The following is a 20,922-nucleotide window of genomic DNA, read 5'->3' as shown; positions in this document are numbered from 1 at the left end:
GCAATGAATTGCAAATATCTTACATCTATTTGAAAATGGCACAAATGTATGAAATCTTGAAACTGAGAAATGTTTGATCTTTAGAATAGATTTGAGAGAGGATAAGATTAGGTGATTAGCACTGTACCTCACAGTCCAAATACATGCATGTTAGGGTAATTGGTTATTCTAAAGTTAACCTTGAGCATGAGCATGCATGGCTGTCTGCCTCAGCAGCAACCCTGCAACAGACTGTATATCTCACCCCATGGCAGCTGAGATAGGCTACATCTTTCAGCTATCCTAAACAAGATTAGGCTATTTGAATATGTCAACAATAAATAAAAAGTCGGGTCAAGAGCAACAAAAGAATGTAGAAGTCAAATAAAGGAGAAAAAAGTGGTGAAACATCTATACAATACCATTAAAATCGATATCAAATAAATAATAGTCCTCTGAAATAAACTCTGACGATTTTATATATACACACAAATATGTATATATATATTTGTGTGTTTTTGTCACGTACTGGCTAGGTTTGAAATACTTAGCTAGGATAAGAAAAGAATAACAAAAAAACAATACAGACAATATGACAGAGTTTTCAGACAACATTTCTTTAATACAAAGTCAACATATCTACATACACAGTGGCTTTAAACCAATTATTGTTTCAGTTAGAAGTAACAGTTTGAAAGTGATAGCACTTGGCCCTCATACAAAGGAAAAACTGTTGCTGAGTTTGAGTTGTTTTACACATGTTGTTGGTATGTACCGTATATGTTCAATTCTTTTTGATGTCATCTTTTGTTAGTGTTGTCCTTTCGTTAGTCCCTCACCTCCCCCCGATTTTCAGCGACATGTTCCAGTAAATTTGGCAGATGTTTTCAAAAGTCTAGCATCTTTACACAAAGTCAAAAGAGTAACACATTGCACAAGCTTTGAACGACTCCCACAGATTCAGTTTTGGCATGGGCCTCTTTATCAGTCTGTTTGAATCCCAAAGGATTTTAGTTCATAATGAAACATCTCAAGGTTCCCATTGTTTGAGAATGACATGCTGGAAATGTGAATTTGCAGCAAGTTTTTGGTTTTCTCTGTCTGTCCTCGGTTGCATCACACACCTAGTTTTCATTGAGTCTTGATTTCTCTCTGCATCCCATAATGAATCATGGTTTGACAAAACACAGAGTATGGTTCTATACAAGCTAAGAAAATGCCCTTGGAAGAAAAAAAAATAAATCAACATGTCATGTTGCAGCTGAACCTTAGCCTTTAGCAAAGCTGTATTTCAGCTAATGATACATTTCTTGATTAACACCTTGGCATTATAGGTAATGCATAGGTTTGGACAGCTGGAAATTTTCTAGAGATTTGTCGGTAACTGTTAGAGTGAAGAAAAACTTTGGGTCTCATAGTAGAATAAGCACTAAGAGTCTACCCCGTTGTAATTTATCATCTTTTCTAACTTTAGAAGCCTAAATATTTTAACACAATGGGTTTTTGAAACTCTCTAGTTACTACTGTGCATACTAAGAATGAATCTTGAATCACATGGTTAGCATCGGCGGTATTCATGCAGCAGATCAGCGATGCTGAATTTTGTGCCTTTACTGAGGCTATCGGTGTGGGCATAGAATCTGGCATATTTCCCAGTTTATCTGCTAGTGGGGGAATATTAAAGGCAAAAAGTGAAAAGTAATTAAAGACCAGGGAGCAGGGCAGGACAAAGAGAGTTTGAGAAAAGAGGCCTCACGAACACATAGCAGCTGAACATGAGCAGAACCTTGATCTGTGTATTTCTGTCTGAAATATGAAATCTTTAGGGTCAAATGATACAAATACATATAATCTATATATTTGTTTATTTACAGGTATACTCTAGGTCATAATGGATATCTAATAAAATGAATGGCCACATTAAGTCTGAAAATATAAGAAAACCTTTTTTCCTTAAGATTGTGTGGGTCATAGTTTGTACATAAACATACAGGGTACAGTACGTCAAGTTGGTTTGATACAGATAACTAAAAAAGCGGAGGGTTAATACATTTTTGATAGATCATTGTAGATCAGATCAAAAAAGAATATTAATGTTAACAAGTTTGGGATGATAAAGAAACTTAGTTTTTAAAATGGCATTTCCTCATCCGCACAGGTTCTACCCAATGGGTACAGGCTAATGATTGATGAGTGGAGGCAAAAGATTCAGACATAGCGCTGACACCCCCCCCCCCAGCTTTCTTTAAGAGACACATAAGGTGTGTGGGACTACATACAAATGTTAGAAAAACAAAACAAAATGAATGAAAACCCCTTTGTAATTTCAAACATGAGAACTGACAAGTCTAAAAGATGAGGAGAAAAATTAAATTCATACTCAGGGTTGGATATATCTTCATATTCTGTGTTTAAATATATATATGCATGTGTGAGTGTGCTCTATACATATATCTATATCTATATAGATATAGATATATATAAAATAAATATGAGCACACATACACACAGACATGTTATACTTAACATTTCTACAGTGAAAAAATAGAATGTCTTTTAACATAATATGAACAGATAAGCATTTCTCTTTTGCTAATTAAAAAAAAAATGCGAGTACAACATCTCTGTTAAAAAAACGAAACCAAAAGGTAAATAAAAAGTCAGCTGTGTAATGTAAAGTAAGTCGTCATAAAACAACATTAATGTTCTTATAATGTTACATTAACAATAAGGCTTTTTTGGAAATAAGAAAAGATTACACACGGTTCAGTCCATCGCTCTGGTTTTTGTGCACATCCACTGGAAGCCTTCACAGAATCCATATTCTCTCTTATACCAATACACTTTCCTCAAAATGAAAACCTGGAGATTTCAAAAGCTTACTTTTTTTCTTTAAACCAGACACATATACATTAGTGAGTTGACCTGGAGGTCTTTTAAGGGTCTCTGTTTCAAGTGTATTCTTTGTTTGTCTTAGAGATGTGCAAGTAATTCGTGCTGAAGAATTTCCTGAACACATCATGGCATCAAGATCCAACATGGCTGCTTGATCTGGCTGTGTCACCCATAGAGACATCATCCGTAAAATGGAGGGCAAACAACAAAGCATCTACTTTTGTGTATCCTCCAGTTATCAAACACACATACAGTGGAACTTAGGGCCAATTCGTCAACCACATTAATGTACAGCTTTGCAATTGCAACAGACTGTTGCCACTCTTGAGTGTCTAGTACAATGACAAAGATGATTATAGAGGAGGTTGAAACGAACAAACAAAAAGAGAAAAAGAAAAAAAAAAGAGCGGTGGACAATGACGTCTTACGGATGCGCTTTCAGTCATACCCGCCTGGGCGTGAAGAGTTAGCAGAGCTGGCATCTTTTATTCATCAGTTTGCTCTCCTTCAAGAGTCACATGTCATGTACAGCATACACGAGATAAGCAGCATGTTTGGTTTTGACAGAAAATAAAACAAAAAAAAAAAATGGAAAGGAAAAAAAGATAGTTCCTCATAAGACAAAAAAGTTCCAAACGACAATGATGAGCATTGGTCACTGTACACAAAGAAAGCCCCAAGACAGCGGCAATCCTTGTTTGATTCATCCATTTGTTCGAAAGCCTTTCGTCCCACCAGGTGATGGAGGATGTTAACACCGCAACCCCATGATGCCATGGTTCCAAAGAGTGTTTCCGAAAAATCATGGGACACAGTTGCCATTTCTCTCACTTTGGTCGTCCAGCAAGAGACCAAGTCGAAGATTCTTGAAACAGACGATATTTCCCTCGATTTATCTGGTGACTGAGACATGAACTTCCTTGTGAGCTTTTTACTGTAAATATACTATTGTTCTCCTCAGCATCACTGTGGTTACCTGGCTTAGGACACTGATTTCACACAAGTTCACAACTCATAAAACTAACAGATTTTACGATATGCGTTGTTGTGTTCTGACAACCACCGTGAGTTCAGTGTGGTGATGTGGTCTTTAATAGTTGAGTATTTTCCACACAAACTATGCATAATATTAGAGGAACAGTGAAAAAACTGAATTTCTATTTACTGCCAAATTTAAGCGTTCTTGTTCTATTCTGTCTCAATGTGTTGTTTGCATGACCAGAGAATGGGAAAGAGCCAGTTGTGTTTACAGACGCAGTAATTTGGCCATTTCTCTGCATAACACTCACAAAAATTGTTGATAGAAATACTCAAACCCCATTTACACCCAAAAACACAAAAGTCTCCAAGTCTTGGCTACATCCATCTGCTTTTCATTGATTTTTGCTTTCTTTTTCTTTCATTGCCTGTTGCTTGTTACTGTTGTATCACAAAGATATTTTTGAGAAATGTCCACGAATGTTTACAATGTCCTCCACATTGAAACACTTGAGGTAAGGTAAGCAGTCTCACACTTTGATCAATAACCGCCCCACAGCTTGAGCCACAGCTTCTTGTCCCTCTCCTGCTGAGAATGTTCTTTTCTTGAAATTATGGGCAATTTTCTTGTGTCTCAATTGGAATTACTCTAAAATTTTCAGTTTGGGCGTTTTCTTCTAAAAATCTACAGGATCCTGTTTGGTGTGTCTGAATTGGGGGTGGTAAAGTTGTCGTTTGCTGTCGACGTTTCAAATATCAAAGTTTCTATGGCTCAGGACACTGTTGAGGTGGGTCTGGGGCAACAGGATTCTGGGGGAAGAGATGGCTTTTTACGTTGCATAGTGATCAAAGCTTCCTAAGTACTCCAGGGCTGCATGATAGCAGAATTGGTACTCATCCTGTAGAGAAAAAAGACACAAACATACGTGAGAAAAGAATCAGTAAACACCACAGCAGAAGGTTAAGAACTTTGCTGTGATTAATAGAAGACATTTTTGTGTTATGTCTGACCTCAGTCTGGACCATCGCTGGCCTCTGGGTCCGGAGCATCTTCACTGTTTGGAAAATATCAACCACACCTTCATAACGCATTCTTTCAAGGACAATGCTGAGGGTGATAAAGACTCCAGTTCTTCCCACTCCCGCACTGGGTAAACACAAGCACAAAGTGAATCAGTACAGATATAACATATGTCTTGTGTACACACCCACACAAATGGTTTATTCAACAGTAAACTATTTGGGCCAAAACATCAACCTTATTTTGTGCTCAAACTCCTAAGTTGGATCAACATCAGCCTCGCCAAGACAAAATGATAATTTTCCCATAAAATGCACGCTACGGCAACAGCAGGATTTTGCTCTAATGACTTTGCACATCAGCTGCTCTGACTACTTGTAAGAAGAAAACTTCTATAGTCAGAAATTCTTCTGCAAGGTAACAACAATGGTGGTGGCAAGAAGGCCATTTGTATACAAGAAGCTTGTGAATGCACATTGTGTGAACCTACATTCTTGTCCTCAAGGACACACATATACACACTTAAAATTGCACGTGCACACAACTATTTTGTCTCATCAGCCCCTCCTCCCATGTGTCAGAAGAAAAAAACTCAGTTTGCTGCTGCTCTCCAAAAATACTGTCTGAGTCTTAGCTCAGATCGTGAAATACTTGAGACTTGCCTCTCTAAGCTACTTTGCTGTGAAATGACTTCCACTTCACCAATGGAACAGAAATTGATATGACAACAGATTTATTTGGGCATCTTCCAGCCTCTGATGCCACTTTGTTGAATAGGGAGTGGAATTGATGGCTGCAGACACTTTTGGCTTGTGTGTGAGTATGTTGAAAAGTGTGTGCATGTGCTGGAGGACAAAGGACTAAATTTGAATGATAACAAACACAGTAGTCTAATCATGCAGAATATGCAACCACCCCACCATGTGGTGGTATCTCTCAGCCCACCCAAAGCTGCTTCCTGGGAGTCAGTCACAGCTCGTCACATGGGATCTTAAACCCACTCAGAGCTTCTCTCTCTTTCAACCTCCTTCTCTCTCCAGATCCAAATCTTAAAACTCGTCGAGCTGCTGCCGACTGAGAGGATTTGGTGTCCCCATTCACAGGAAGTAATCAGGCAATTAATGACAAAAAGCATGTGGGTCTATTAGATAGAGGCAGAGGAAAGGAGAAGAGGGAGGGGAGTGGAAGAAAAGAGGTTCAGGAGAATAGATGAATGGTGAGGAAAAGAGAGCAAGAGGATTAAGAAATTGGCAGATGACAGACTGAGAAGTCCGGTGATAGAAAACTAAAGAGTAAGAGAAAAGGAGGACGTAAGCTCCCTTGGAGAAGCCCAAAGGAGGAGGGATGAAGAGAGACGAGGAGCAGGAAGTAGTGGCTGCAACGACAGATATGACAACCAGCTAATGTCACTCATGAAAACTGTCTTTCCAAATTGAGATATCTACCTTTTGACACATGTGAGTAACCTGATCAACAGTGACCTACTCTTGTGACTGACTTAACTTCCACTACTTTGCTGTGGTAATCATCTTCTGCTTCCCTAAAAATTGACACCGAGTTTATCACGATGTGTCCATAATCCTTTAACTGCACAATGACCCGCTAAATATGGAGTGGTCATATGTCTTTTACCTTTAATTGGCGGTGGGCATTTTTTTTCCATTACTCAAGTCCTGCAATAAGTGAGCCTTTAACTGTAAGACAGCCTCCTTCCAATAACAGCTTCATAGAAGGGTAAAATAACTCAGTCTTATTGGAGTTTCCCTGACACATATTACAACTCCTAGAGGGCCATTTACTGGCTGGTGACATCATTTTACTTTTTAAAGCAAGAGAGCTAATGCTATGTTGATGATGATGTCACGCCGCCTGTGTGGTAGAAATGTGGGGTAAATGTGACACTCTGGTTAAAAGATGAAATATTTCTATGAAATTATTCAGTGTGTGAACCCACAATATAATCCCATCTAAAAGGAGATCATCTTTTTCTGAATACTAATCAAACAATGAACATATTAAAAATCACACAGTTTACTCACATTTATTTTTCTTTACTAGTACTGCAGTACACACATTGCCAGAGGCATAAACAAGGTCTATTGTTTTAGCCTCTAAAAGTTAGAGCTTATTCAGAAGAATCCCTTTCAAGGTCTATTCATGAATTTGAATAATCTGAAGTCTTGATGGGAATGTCTACCAAATATCAACTTTTACCCTCGTCCAGCATGTCAAGTTAATGATGTAAGTTACCTTGGAAGCTACACCTGAGGTGATAAAAACGCATTGCAAAGCGATCATAAAAGCTAAAAGAATGGCTGTATTGTTTCAAAGGTCTTCTATTTGCAAATGCCAAGACACATCTGAGCCTTATCAATTATGGAGAGGAAGAGCCTGCGGAGGTATAGAGGTAGTGGTCCACAGTGGTATAAAGAAGAGGAGGAATCATATCTGATGATGCATCTGGCTCTGCACCTCAGGAGGAACTGTGTGGCAAAACAATAACCATCTTGAGAAGTGATTTAATCTTGTCCTGATATTTTTAGCCCTATACTGCTTAAGATGGAAAGTGTGTCTTTGAGGTTCTGCGGGAGGCAGAAAATAAAAGGCATAGCCTCCCACCTTTCAGGAAACTAAAGAAAACAAGGTTCAACATGATGTGCAGACACCTCACCTGCAGTGAACAGAGATAGGTCCATCTTGTCCAAACTGCTCCTTGGTTTTATGCACCTGACCAATGAAATCTATGAATCCCTCCCCTGATTTGGGCACACCTTGCTCAGGCCAATCAGTAAACTGGAACTGCCTTACTGTCCTAGACTGGCCATCCTGTAATGAGAAAAATAGAAAAATAGGGTAGAGATTATAGATACTGTAAAATAGAGGAGAAAATATATGTATGAAGGCAGGAAGTATGTGATCATTAATGTCAGCAAAGCGTTACAATCCAACCAAAGCACCCCACACAAATTCTAAGCACCACTGTGAAAACTATGAGGCACCTACTCTTACTTATTAAATAAAAAATCCAAATATATTTTATAATCAAATCTGCAGATCCGGAGACAGATCTCATATCAGAAAAACAGAGCATCCTCAGTTCCTGTACCTCTTACCAAATCGTTTCCATTTTATATCCTGCTGTGTTAATACGAGTATGTGTGTGTCACAAGTAGGCTTGGGTTAAAGCTAATCAATAGTGTATCTGCCGTGAGAAGCGTCTTCTCCCAGACGCAGTGGTTGAATAGGATAATCCTGATGTGATCGATAAAATGACCTGATGGATGAGCACAGCGATGGAGGAAAGAAGCAAGAACGAAAGACGAATATGTGAAAGCTAGAAAAATGTCAGTCTTAACAAACTAGTCTTACAAAGAGTCTTGTGATCTAATCTTACTAGTAAAACAGTAGTATTAGCTGGCCACTCAAACTAAAACAGCTGAATACATCTTTGTATTTAACAATGGGAGTGATCTGATTTATTTTGGGAGAACTGATTATTCAGTCTGAAAGTGCACTGTTGATGCTTGTGTCCTTGATAAAAAGTTGTTTTCTGGATTCAAGAAAGAGAACAACTTTGTCAAGAAAGTCAGCTGAGAAAAGCAGTTTTGCACATGCAGGCTCTCCGCTTGAAGCCACCAGTAATTAAGACAACCAGGTGTTCATTTCTCCAGTTGTTTCTCACTTCTCTTCACAACAGACTTAAGTTCAGATATGATGTGTCATTCTCACACTTCCTCTTTCCATTTGAGAACACTGTAATCAGCCCAATCTGCTGAATATTCAGCTGGCATGTGGAGTGTTTTTTGTCTTTCACAGATCCTACTTTTAGCTGGGGAACGATATCAGATTCCAAAATGTGTTTAGTGTATATCTGGCTGAATTGTGTTTGGGTTAATGCAGTAAGAATGTTAAATTTTTCTCAACTATAGTTTCTCTGTATAGTTAGATTACAGTGACACTAAACTCTGGCAAAGAGCTGCATACCAGGTAAATACAAACAAAGGTAATGGTGTGTGTGCAAGAGCTTTTAGCCGTAAAAGCCATACTGCATGTGGCTGTATATCCTCCTATTCCTTAAGCGAAAAGAGAGTTAAAAAAGCTCCAAGTCATAAATTACAAAAGACGTAAGACTAATTGCAAAAGTGTGGACATAAACAAGTAAATCTGCAACATTACTTTTAGCCACGCTAATTTTTGCCATGAACTAACTATTTTCCTTTACTGACAAAAGGCTAAATGTATATAGTGACTGTAAAGTGACTGTACAACATGCACTGGACGTCAAAGGACAAAACATACATAATCTCTGCATTGACTTTGACTATTTTCCTGTTGCAGACATGTTTCTGTGCTGCTGTCACCACAATGTACTCTTTTAAATGATTGTTCCTGACAAATACAGGGATTTTAGTAAGTTAAGCTCCATGTACTGACTCCCTTTGTGTACCATCTCATGTTTCTTTCCCTATTTTATGGCGCATTGCATGTTTTCTTTCTTTCGCTGCCTTTGTTTTTCCTCTCAAAAACATTTAGCCTCAGCAGGGGGATTAAAAATGAAGAGGCAAAAGAGGGGCAAAGACAACAACACAATAAACCAAGCATGCTAAAGAAAGAGTGAAGGAGAAGAAAAAAAAAAAGAGGAAAATTTAACACACAACCTGAGGGCCCACGCGGCGTGTCAAATTGTGTGATTAAATACGTGACTGGCTCGCTAGATGTGAGTGTTGAGGCGTGGAGTCTTAGCTATTACTGTGTGGAGTCTATGCTATTACTGTGCAGAGACATGCAACAACACACACACACATTTTGTATCCAAACACAGACATGCATCTGATCTACGATGTTTGCGGTTAAACCCAATTTTACAAACACTTTTACATGCATACACAGTTAATAAAAAGGGTTGAGACCTGTTAAATATACACAAACACACTCGTTCACACAAGCCCATCTTAGACAGAATACTACACTATCATCTTCTGCATCTCTCCGCTTTATTTGCATAACTGTGATGATAAGCTTAGACTGTCTGTTTGCTGCTGGTATGCAGTTTGATGATTTGGTCTGCTTTCAGAGTCCTCTGAAAGAAAAATATTGACCAGCCCTCAGGACAATATGTTTACAGGTGTGTGTTTGTCCACGAGTGGGCGTGTGCTCATGTCCGAGCTGAGAAGTGAGACACAATTTAGCAGAAAGTCAACTTGTGAACACGTCTCCACATTTGTGTGTGCATGTGGAGAAGAACACATGTTCACAGAGGCATATTACAGTAGACTGAAGGAGGTTATATATTTACATAAATAAAAAATAAAATAAAAAATATTGTGTGTCAGTGCATGTGAATAAGTATGCATGGTTCTGTCTTTATGCTTAAACAAAATCTAGACCTAGTTTCCTCAATAATTCTTTCACTGTTGATTGTAAGCTTCTTTGTTTATGTGAAGAAATACATACATTTTTCCAATAGCAACAGAATGTGTGCTATCAAAATTAGCTGCTACATGGCCTAAAGAATCACTGGAGACATCATTGTGTTTGGCAAAGGGGTTGGAGCATTTTTATTTCTTTTCTATATTTATACTGTTTCCAACTGCCTGATTGTGGTAAAACATGGATCCTGAGGAAAAGAAACAACTACTGTTGTGTGCGACAGTTCTAAACATGGCAGGGCAATATAAGTCAATTTGGCTGTGAATTTTCATCTCGTTTAATGTGAAATTCCACCAAATTAGTTAAGAAAATTTTACTTGCAAAGCCAATTTAGTGACTTTATATGAAAATTTGAATTGTGATAATTCTGTGGTTAAGCCACTTTGTTGTCTTTAACCTGCCAAATTTCCTTAATATTTCTCATATCTTTGTGAAGAATTGCTGGCATAACTGTGCTAATGATAACAAATGATAACTAACTATTCAGGACATCTTAATATCTACTAATGATGTTTAAAACTGGTGACAACACTTCCACACGCACACGCGTGTGTGTAAAAATGCATATTTATGCCACAGCATTAACAACAAAAGAGAAGTATCATCATAAAGGCTGAAAACTATCTTTGATTTCCAACATGATTTCCCATGCTATGCTGTGAGCATATGAATCTGAACTTAAGTGTAGAGTTAACCATGCAAATCTTTATGTTAAAAATCGTAACAATGATTATCTTATATACTAAGAATATTATCAAAAACAATTGCTCACAAACTTTACATAAGGCTTTTTTCATAATTAAAAGAACTTGAAGCGTAATTCAACTAAAAATTACAAGGAGGTGGTGAGGGGACACAGGATCATCTGGTTGAGTGAGGGCTAGTATTACAATGTAATTATGACTGAAAAGCCCATCTTGCAAGAATAACCTTCTATCTTTGAAGGTGACAAGAGAACTAAATGGAAGAGATGGACCTGATAGAAGCCTAAGGCATTCGAACAGTGACCTGACTACTAGCCAGCACCTGCAACACATATTGTTCAAATACGACATGGTAAGAAACCCACAACAATATGGAGACAAACGTGTGCAAGCTTCCATTATTGATCCTTTCAATTTTGCCCATAGGACCCTTTTAATGACTTTTACTTCCACTACATAGAACAGATCTTGGCCCAATCCTTAGGCCTTAAAACTAAAACCTCACAGACTTAACTGATATCACATCTTTTAGTGCTTCAGTTGTTTTGTTGAAGTGTTTAGTTCACTGTGGTTCAGAATTGCCTGTGACAGTTTAAAAAAGACAGGAACAGGCCTTGAGAACGAGTAGATTGATTGCCAAAAATTCTTGACTTTTTGACCAGAGTCTCCTTCAGTCAGCTTGAGCTGACTTATTAATGACTGAGGTTTGGGCTTCGAGAGAAGGGCCTTCTGTGAAAAAGAGCAGTTTATAACAATGAAAAACAAGAGCGCGCCCCAAATTTTTTTTGCCTTGAGTTTCTTGTTTTCATCACTGTTGGAAAGACAAATTAGGATAAAACTGATCTCCTGCCATGTCCTTCTTGTCTGTAAATGTCATTTTCTTTCCTAAACAGAGTATGTCATTCTCTGATGCTGTATCTTTTAACATTTTCAACCCACAAACGTCACTGATGACCCCCAAGAACTTTATGTCTTACCCTGGCATCTGTGACCTTGAATTCTCGAAGGATGTACTGAGGCATGTTATACTCTGCCATGGGATCCACCACAAAGTACTGATATCTGGCAGAACGCTCTGCCGGCCAGTACTGGTGACACTTTTCCTGTGTGAACAAAAATGTGGACGAACAATTTGTTCAGAAGATTTTATCATGAAGCTATTCATTGCATTTTAATTCCATAAGTAGTTTAAAATAGAATGACATAAAATCAGATTCCTACCCGTCCCATCTCTCTAAGTTTGGTCAGCATGACTACAATAGTGGAGTTGTTCTCCCAGAGCATTCTCCAGAAGTCTTCCGTAGTCTCTGCCAGAGGGCCCTGTGTGGCGATGTAAGCTTTTTGCTGCCTGTTTACGACAACATTGTGTTAAAATCATCTATGCTTACCTTGTATATCCAATTTGTACAGCCTCAAAAAACACTGATGCAAATTCTTGGAACAAAATTTTCAATCGTTGCCAACCTCAAAGATACAAAGGTCTTGGTGATATGAGAAACTTAAGATGTTCAGATCACAATAGATCACAATAAAAAAAAAGGTTACATCATCTCCTACACATGTCATGTTTCCAGCTCTCTCAGCCCTCCTACCTATATCCATCAATGAAGCTAGAATTGATGTAGTCAGATCCTTCTAGGCCTCTGATTGGCTGAAGGCAGACACGTGTAGTCTCGTAGGGCATGATGTTGACCAGCCGATTCTTGAACTTGTTGCAGGGGAGGTTGGCACTGATGAAGCGTGATGTATGGGCTTTGGAGTTGGCCAGACGCTGGTGTGGAAAGAGGGAGAGATAGCGTTGTACCATCAACAAAGAATAGCTTGGTAAGAGAGTGAGGTAAAAACAAAAGACCAAAAAATAACTTTCCAACGGAGTGGAAAATAAGTTGAAAAGAAAGAACAGTGGTGGGAGAATGAGAGAAGGAGCTAGAATTAACCATAATAGTTACAAGTAGAGTAAAGAAGAGCCATGAAGGATGATGAAGTCAGAAAGAGAGAAAGAGGGAAAGGAATACAGGTTTGAGATAGCTAAAAAGACTAAAACATCAATAAAAGAAAGTAATAAAGCTGAATCAATCTTATCTGATCTTTCAATCATGCTAAAGCAACAATAGCAGAACTTCAAAGGAAATTTTTTATTATATTACTGATTATATGCAGGACAAATAGAAAAGGAATACAAGGTCTTTCTCCCCATTTGCAACTTCAGAGGTCCTGCAGGGTCAGATCTAACACTAGAAAATATAACACTCACCCTGACAAACAAGCCTCTGCATCAAGTCTGTACAGAAAACAGAAAACTCTCTAAAAGTGGGTCACTATTGCCTTTGAAAATAGTAGAGTAGTATGTGTGCATAAAACATAGGGGTGTCCAGAAAACAAACACACACACTACATAATGATCAAAAACGAAATGCAGTACTGCTACGTCATCATTGTCATAAGGACCTCACTGGGGGTTTGTGGATCAGCAAGTCCTTTGATCGCCTCCCTTTGGGCTTCAGGGCCTCAACAGTGTGTTTATGTATGTGTGCTTGCTTGTTAGCAAGTAAAAAGAGGACACCATTGTTGGACAGTTTAAGTCCCCTTTAAGACAGTGAAAAGAGTGAAGACACAAGCAGCAGCACCACGAGATGCGATAAAAGATGAGCTACCACTAAACCCACTAAAACCTAGTTTTATTCTATGTCTTTAACTTTAACATCAGTATTTCTGTATTAGTGGTTGTTTGGAGTCTGTCCAGTACTTTTCTTCTCCTCCTCACTTGCCTTCATTCCAGTCTATGTTTCTCCTTTTGATCTGTGTTTCACATGAGCGCCTGGAAAGGCTTGTGATGGCCTGGCAGCTCTTAAGAGATCCTTACCTACACCACGGCGCGCAGGCAAATTGAGCCAAACCTGGCAACCAACAAGCCAGAAACACACCTTCCAGTCGCTGTTGCCAGCTAATTCCCTTTTATAGTACAGTAAGTCTGGTCAGCTGGATGCTGCATGACATACTTTTGGCATGTTAAAACCAAATCTGTGAGAATCATTATTGGTTTTTCAGTGACATCTGTGGCATTGTAAAAATTGAAGCTAGTATATCTGAACTATTAGGTGAGTAGATTAACTGATCGCCAACAATCCTAAGATTAAATGTTAAACACTCTTTTCAACATATACAGCATGATTTGTGCATCATTCTTTTTTACATAATTCATTTAAGAGCAAAAAGGAAAGACGCAAAAGGAAAGAAACCACAATAATTTCGAGCTCTCGACCAACTTTCTCAGGCTGCAGCCTGTTAGAGCAATGGCTTGTTAACAATGATCATAAAGGAAGGCCAGGTGAAGCAAGCATTACAAATACTCTGACTCCTCAAACCATGTCCTAACAATCAATGGCCCCAAACTAATCTAAAAAGCTGCCCAGCACTCTAAAAATTAAAATAACTGATAACATAAAGGCTACCAGAAGACAGGAAAGTGTTTTCTGGAAGCCATTTCCTCAGTTTGTAATGAAATTAAGAAATGCCATTTTACAAGAATTATGGAGGTCAAGCTGAGTTCTGGAAGACCAAAATTCCAATGACTAGGTCTCTTGGAGCTAGACATAGGATTGCTAGAAAGGCAATTAGAGTCTTGGTTGACAGATAAAGACCTTCAAGAAGATTTAACAGACTCTGGAGGGGTGCACTGTTCTGCTGTGAAACAACTCATGTATACTATGACCTTTATGAGAAGAAAACATTTCCTGCATCCCCCGAACAAGATTCATATTCTAACACACAGAGTCTGCTGCCTTTTTGGACATAAGATCTAAAACAAGATCACAATAGAGCTTTTTGGCTGCAATGAGGAAGGATATGTGTTGAGACATAATGTTATATTTTAGGGAAAGAACCATTCTATTAATCACAGAGCAGATCTGTCCTGATTTGAGCTTGTGTGTCAACTAGTGGCATGCTAACTACTCACTGGTAGCGGAACGAAAGAATGGATCTAATTAAATGCTTGTGATCTTAGAAGCAGACATCAGGTCATCTATAAAAAAAACTAAAGCTGAAAAGACGATCGTCAACACACTTCAACATCCACATATCCTACACAAGTGAGAGCTGGAAGTTTGGCCTGGACACTCAGTGCCCCAAGCTGAACATCCCCTTTTTTTTTTTACTAAATTAGGGGGAAAGTTTAAAAGTGGGTATACAGCTAGAAAAAAACATAACAAGATACAATGTAATGTAGTCAAAGTGTAATGGAAAATGCAAAATTTCAGTTAAAAAAATCCAGCAAAACACAACCCCGGCACGTTGTTTGGTGCCTCCTTGGTTTAAAAATATCACCTGATTAATTCTGATTTCTATGTTACACTCCCAGCACTCTAGCCTCTTTTCGCTTTGGTGTTAACAGCAAATTCCCATCAGCAGTTCTTTACTTAAACTAAAACACTGAAATGAGCTGATATAATCTATCGCCTCGACCATAAAAATTCCAATTTAGCAGTGGCTCCGCTGTCACTAAAATAAATATGTCAACTTTGGGGAAAAGTAGACAATAAAAACAACAGTTCTTAATGTTAACCTATGTTAACAAAACTGAGGACTGGAGCAACAAAGAAAGCTGGGTTTTTTTGGAGACGATATATGGGAATCACATCATGTTTTTTGATCAGAATATGGAGCTACTGGCTGGCAAATACGCTCCGCGGTGCAGTGTTTTAACAGCCTGAGTGAGTTAAACACTGTGTACCTAAAAGAGGGATCAAACTATCTGGCTGAACAGCAGACACATCTGTCAGTACTTGAGAATGAAAAAGAAATTGTCAAGTATTTTCATTTTGGTGGGTTGTATTTTGAGCTGGGTTTGTGTGTGTGTGCTAGAGAGCAATGGAATGGTATAAAAGGGTCACTCTATGCCCCAAAACAGGCTGATGTGCATGTAAGTATAAATTTGAAGTAGAAAAAGAACCTCTTTTTCCATAGTATTTTGATCAAAGCATGCCACAGAAATTTTATTAAACCAAAGGTAACTGTGTTTAAATAAAAAAATCTCACTGACACATTCACTATATATATATATATATATATATATATATATATATGTATATGTCCTCAGAATTTTAGTAAACATGCTAGTCCATTCTCTGCATTGTGTACTTCAATGTATTAATTAGGCTGATGTGAACTTCTTGGAAATTACCACTATCTTTTTTGGTAGAATGAAAGGGGAGATTTGTCTTACTGTTTGCATTTGGATCCCAATTAAAACTCTACAGTTGAATTCCAAATAATTCCTTTGCTATCTAATTAGAAATGGATCCCAGTAGCCTAGTAGCTCTTTTTTTTGTTTGTGTTGTAATTCATGTACTGAATTTTGCTGAATATATTCTGCAAATGCATAAATATTTTCATGATCATGCTTGTTATTCAGACACATACAATATTCAAGACAGTAAATGCCTGACAGCTTCACCACAAAACGCTCTTCTGCAATCATTCTCTCTGCTGTTCTCTCTGCAAATTCCTTTGCTATGAACTTTGCTTCAACCAACCTGAGAGCTAAAATGCGCTCCCACCCATTCCCTACATTCAGGTATTCTCTGATACAACTCCTTTACTTCCAAGTTAGCACACAGTTGTCCCTTTGTTCATTAGCCAAACATTCCTCCTTCCACTTGCCCTGCCATCCACCTTTAGTTGTCATCATCAAGTTTTAATTACTAAGCTCCCCCACCTCTCTTCACACAAAGCTCACCCCTCTATCCTGACTGTGGTGTGGGCATTATTAATCCCAGTTCAACTCCCGAAGCCAACTCAGCATTTTGCCTGTTACAAATAGTAACAAAGATTTCCCCATTGTTGTCCACTGGTGAGTTAAAGAAAAATGAGGTAGAAACACACCAGCACTGTCACTGTTTCTTGGCAGGAGGGCTGTGTTGATGAATGGCAATAGGAAGGTAACGGATGATTTGAGAGTAAGAGTGTATGCAATTCAAGGTCAGCAGATAGGGACTGCAGCACAGTGGGGTGTGTTTATAAGCTGATGACTGTTAAGATCTTTACTAGATATCTATGTCAACACTGCCTTGGTGTCCATCCTCCTGCTTTGTCATGAATTTCTGTATGAAAGCATTGTTTTTTTTCTAAATCTATCCTGAACAAAAAGTAATTTGTTTTATGCCTGTGGGGTTAAACTACATTTCTTTGTTTAGACTTGTTATTCTAAAAACTGTTGATGAACGGCGAACAGCTTTAACATGTTCACTTCCTACAGCATAGCTTTGGAAAAATAATGATACTACTAATAATAATAATAATTCACATAGTGCGTGTCTGAGCGATTGAATTATTAAAGTAGGGCCCAAGAAAGTAAATCAAATTAGTTTCTTGTCTACCTGAAATCCATTTACCAGGACAGCATCTATAAACTGACAAAGAGTTGAAATGTAAATAGGTACGGTTTCATTTATATTCCACTTACCTGAGGCTGAAAGGATTTACATTTTCAAGATAAGTGTCTTTAAATTAAAGACTGAACTCTGTAAGCTTACACTGTGCTGCCATTACATCTATATCAGGCACATAATAAAAGAGATGTACACCCTGCCTAAGTCTAAACCCAAATTAATTTTTTTTCTGAAGAATTGTGTTTTTGGATTTGCATCTATACTTGACTCAGTTATTATCCTACGAGTTCCCCATTGACTGACAGTTATGGGTTATTCGCTATCCATACATGCACAGAAATATTTAGATTATTGACTATAATCTAGATGAGACTATATGTTGTTCCGAGTATATGTTTACATATTTCATGGCAAATATTCATGGCAGTTTGTTCAATGTCTTATGCGCTTGAGCCCATCAAAAGTCTTATTATATGTCCTCTTTTTGTGGCCTTCCTGTTCTGTAATGAATTCTGCTGTAGCTGGTGTAGGTGGAGCTTGTGTCAGAAAAACAACAACAACAACAAAAAACAATCATATCTGGTCTTCTTTTTAGGTTTTACAGTTTCTTGCTAGATGGAGTTGGTTAAAAACCACAATCAGTTGTGTTCACATACTAAAATGTAGAGATGCGTTATCACAAAACAAAATCCAATGACCACCACCAGTAATTAAGCACACTGCAATCAATGGTGAGGAGCAATAAGATAAAAGTCAAATAAATTAGATTTGCAGCCAATATTACTTTTGGGAAGATGATGTGGGCAGCCAGGCTCATTTAAAAGGCCTTTAAGGTTACATAATAAAGCAGTGTTGTCTGTGTTATTATGTCACGATAAAGTCTAAATACTGACAAGATAGACATATATTAATCAAGCATACCTACATGGTGTCGTTCTTTGACTTGGATTCAGATCAGCTCTTTTGCCAAGTGACTCACAGACTGAGGAAAACTACAAGCAGGTTGTTCACATCTTTTTCATGCCAGGGCCCAGCAGTATTTATCACTAAAAGAGGTGATGGAGCTTAAACCCAGTGTAAAATGACCACCGGGTTATTCAGGTAATTACTACATTTCCTGTACCTTGAACTCTAGCTCCATGCCAGTGACATGCTCGCCACTCTCCACCTGGGCCAGCTTCTGGATGTAGGAGTACAGGCTCCGGGCAGCCACTTCAGTGTTTCCACAGGCAACCGCCTCCAGCAGTGCATCATGAATGAAGCTGTACTGATCCTCCGTCTGCACCATGTAGTTCCGCTGTGAGCGCATCAGTGTCACATGGCCATAAATGTCGACTGTCTTCTCATGCTTGATACGCTCAAGCATGGCATCGATTACTATAAAGCAGCCTGTCCTGCCAACACCCGCACTGAAATAAGAAGGAAAGTAATGAAGAGAGAGTTAAATTTCTTCTTTGCGATTACATTTGTTGATTAATACTTCATTTGTGTGGTTATGCCAAATATTTCAATATGAAGGACTCTTATTACAAAAACTCCTACATCATTACAAACAGCATTTCCAGTATTGTTTGTTTAGTTGTTACAGTTTAAATAATATAATAATTGAGAAACAACAGAAATATATTATGAAGGCTACAGAGGGGATACAGAAAGGAGTAAAAAAATAACAAATAGAATAACAGAAGGACAATGATGGAGACTCAGTGTGGCAAACTATCAAATTTCAGAATGATTGTGCAGTGCTTTGGATTCACTGAAGTCTTTTTATATTGTCAAAAAGGAAGTTTTCAATTTGAATAAGCCAATTGAGAAATATAGCTTGTATAAGGAGGAAAAGCTAAGGAGCAAAAAGGAGATGAAGTAATGATGGGAAGGGATTACTGTGAGGCATTTGTCAGGAAAAAAAGGAGGCGGCGGTTAGGAGAGAAAAAGATGGGGGCTATACAGAGAAGAATGATGAGACCAATAAAATGGAGAAAAGATGGGGACATTAGAAAGTCATTTATGACAGAAATGTGTAGATAAAAGAAATAATAATTTAGAATTTGATAAAAAAAAAATTAAATTTTTTGTGGAATTAAGCTTTTTGTTGGCCCTTAACTCGTATCAACTGTTGCAAAGGCCACTCAAAAGTTCCTCTAAAGCCCAACTGTCTCAGATGGGTATTAAAGTTAAATCAGACACTATTGATCTCAATGGAAAAAAAAAAAAAGAGGTAAATGAAAAAAAGAAAAAAAAAAGTAGATACATATAAAATTGTTTTTATAGCACAACATGACTAAATACCTGCAGTGAGCGATGATAGGTCCAGCATCAGGTGGGTTACAAGTCTTCACCCTACGAAGGAAGGCCAGGAAAGGGGTTGGGTATTCTGGCACACCGTGGTCAGGCCATGCTGTGAACTGGAACTGACGAACTTCCCGCTTCTCACTTGAGCCATTCTGCAGAGCAATAAGTTGGAAAAATCAGTTATGTGTGAGAGCTATGTCTAAACTGGCTAACCTTCTGGTTTAAATCTTCTATTAAAAACTAAATGAAAATGATATCAAAATGAGAGTGCTCTTGATGAAATCTTCAAAATATATTAGGTATTTCAGACTGTTTTACTTTTCTCTATCACTATTACCACTAGCCTTCAAGTGATGCAGTTTGCTAGATTTACCTCCACAGAATGGGGTTAAACTACTGACTGACAGAGCCGAGAACTTCGGGCATGTACTGTGAAAATAAAAAAAACCCAAAACAATCTTTAGGCACAGGAGCCTTAAGATTTCCTCAACAGATAAACTAACTACTGGCGACCTGCCCAGGGTGTACCCCACCTCTCTCTGGATAGGCTCCAGCCCCCCCGCGACCCGACCGACGGATTAAGCGGGTATAGAAAATGGATTGATGGAGATAAACTAACTCACACAGTTAAACAGACAGGTGACCTTGCACAAGTAATCCACTGGTGTAAGGATTCATTCATTTGATGTATATGCTTTCTTGCCAGATGCATTAGGATGGGAATTTTTTTAATATTTTAATGAAATATTGGCTATGAATATATCGATATATATCTATGAAAGACCCAAACAAGTTAATTTTTTAAACCTCTATCAAAGAAAGCTTGTCACTGTAGCTGAGATCCATTTGAAAAAGATTTCTGGGGTTATCTCAATCCAATGTTCATGAAGCAACATTTTTAACTGGTTACTTAAAATCAGCTCCTGAAGCATCAAAACCACAAGCTGAGATCCAGAGAAAGGACATTTTCTCCAGCAGAATTATAAGAAGAAACAAAGATTAAGTCTACCTTGGATCTTGAGGTCCTTTTCTCCTCGCTTTACTTACATAAAGATTCTCTAATAGAGGGACTATTTACAGCTCAGTGCAGTGCTTCTGCTTTCCTGACAAGGACATTTTTCCTTGGTGAGTAAACGAATAACAGAGTGATAATTAAAGGCAAACTGAGCTACTTCCAAGGTTCTTTATTTCAGTTTGGACATTCCCTGTTTCTGCAGATGGGGTGGACTGTTTG

The 20,922-nt window shown here is 38.2% G+C and overlaps 1 protein-coding gene across 11 annotated transcripts in view; it reads right to left on the bottom strand.

Annotated features, from left to right (window-relative positions):
* Positions 1-580: 580 nt before the first annotated feature.
* The window catches only part of ptprsa (protein tyrosine phosphatase receptor type Sa), a 217,252-nt gene continuing 196,910 nt past the window's right edge, over positions 581-20,922 (bottom strand). For all 11 annotated transcript variants that reach the window (XM_072389314.1, XM_072389304.1, XM_072389308.1 and 8 more), the window contains 8 exons: positions 19,686-19,840; positions 18,520-18,805; positions 12,600-12,778; positions 12,229-12,355; positions 11,985-12,110; positions 7,545-7,699; positions 4,864-4,999; positions 581-4,751 (listed from right to left, as the gene is read on the bottom strand). In XM_072389314.1, the coding sequence (XP_072245415.1) occupies positions 4,683-4,751; positions 4,864-4,999; positions 7,545-7,699; positions 11,985-12,110; positions 12,229-12,355; positions 12,600-12,778; positions 18,520-18,805; positions 19,686-19,840 (1,233 nt within the window). In that variant the 3' untranslated portion in view covers positions 581-4,682. The remainder of the gene's footprint in view (positions 4,752-4,863; positions 5,000-7,544; positions 7,700-11,984; positions 12,111-12,228; positions 12,356-12,599; positions 12,779-18,519; positions 18,806-19,685; positions 19,841-20,922) is intronic.

The sequence above is a fragment of the Leuresthes tenuis genome, unplaced genomic scaffold (assembly GCF_036924035.1).
Source record: "Leuresthes tenuis unplaced genomic scaffold, fLeuTen1.0.hap1 SCAF_7, whole genome shotgun sequence".
Classification (NCBI taxonomy): Eukaryota; Metazoa; Chordata; class Actinopteri; order Atheriniformes; family Atherinopsidae; genus Leuresthes; species Leuresthes tenuis.
Note: the sequence above shows the minus strand (reverse complement) of the source record. Positions and strands in the feature narration are given on the sequence as shown.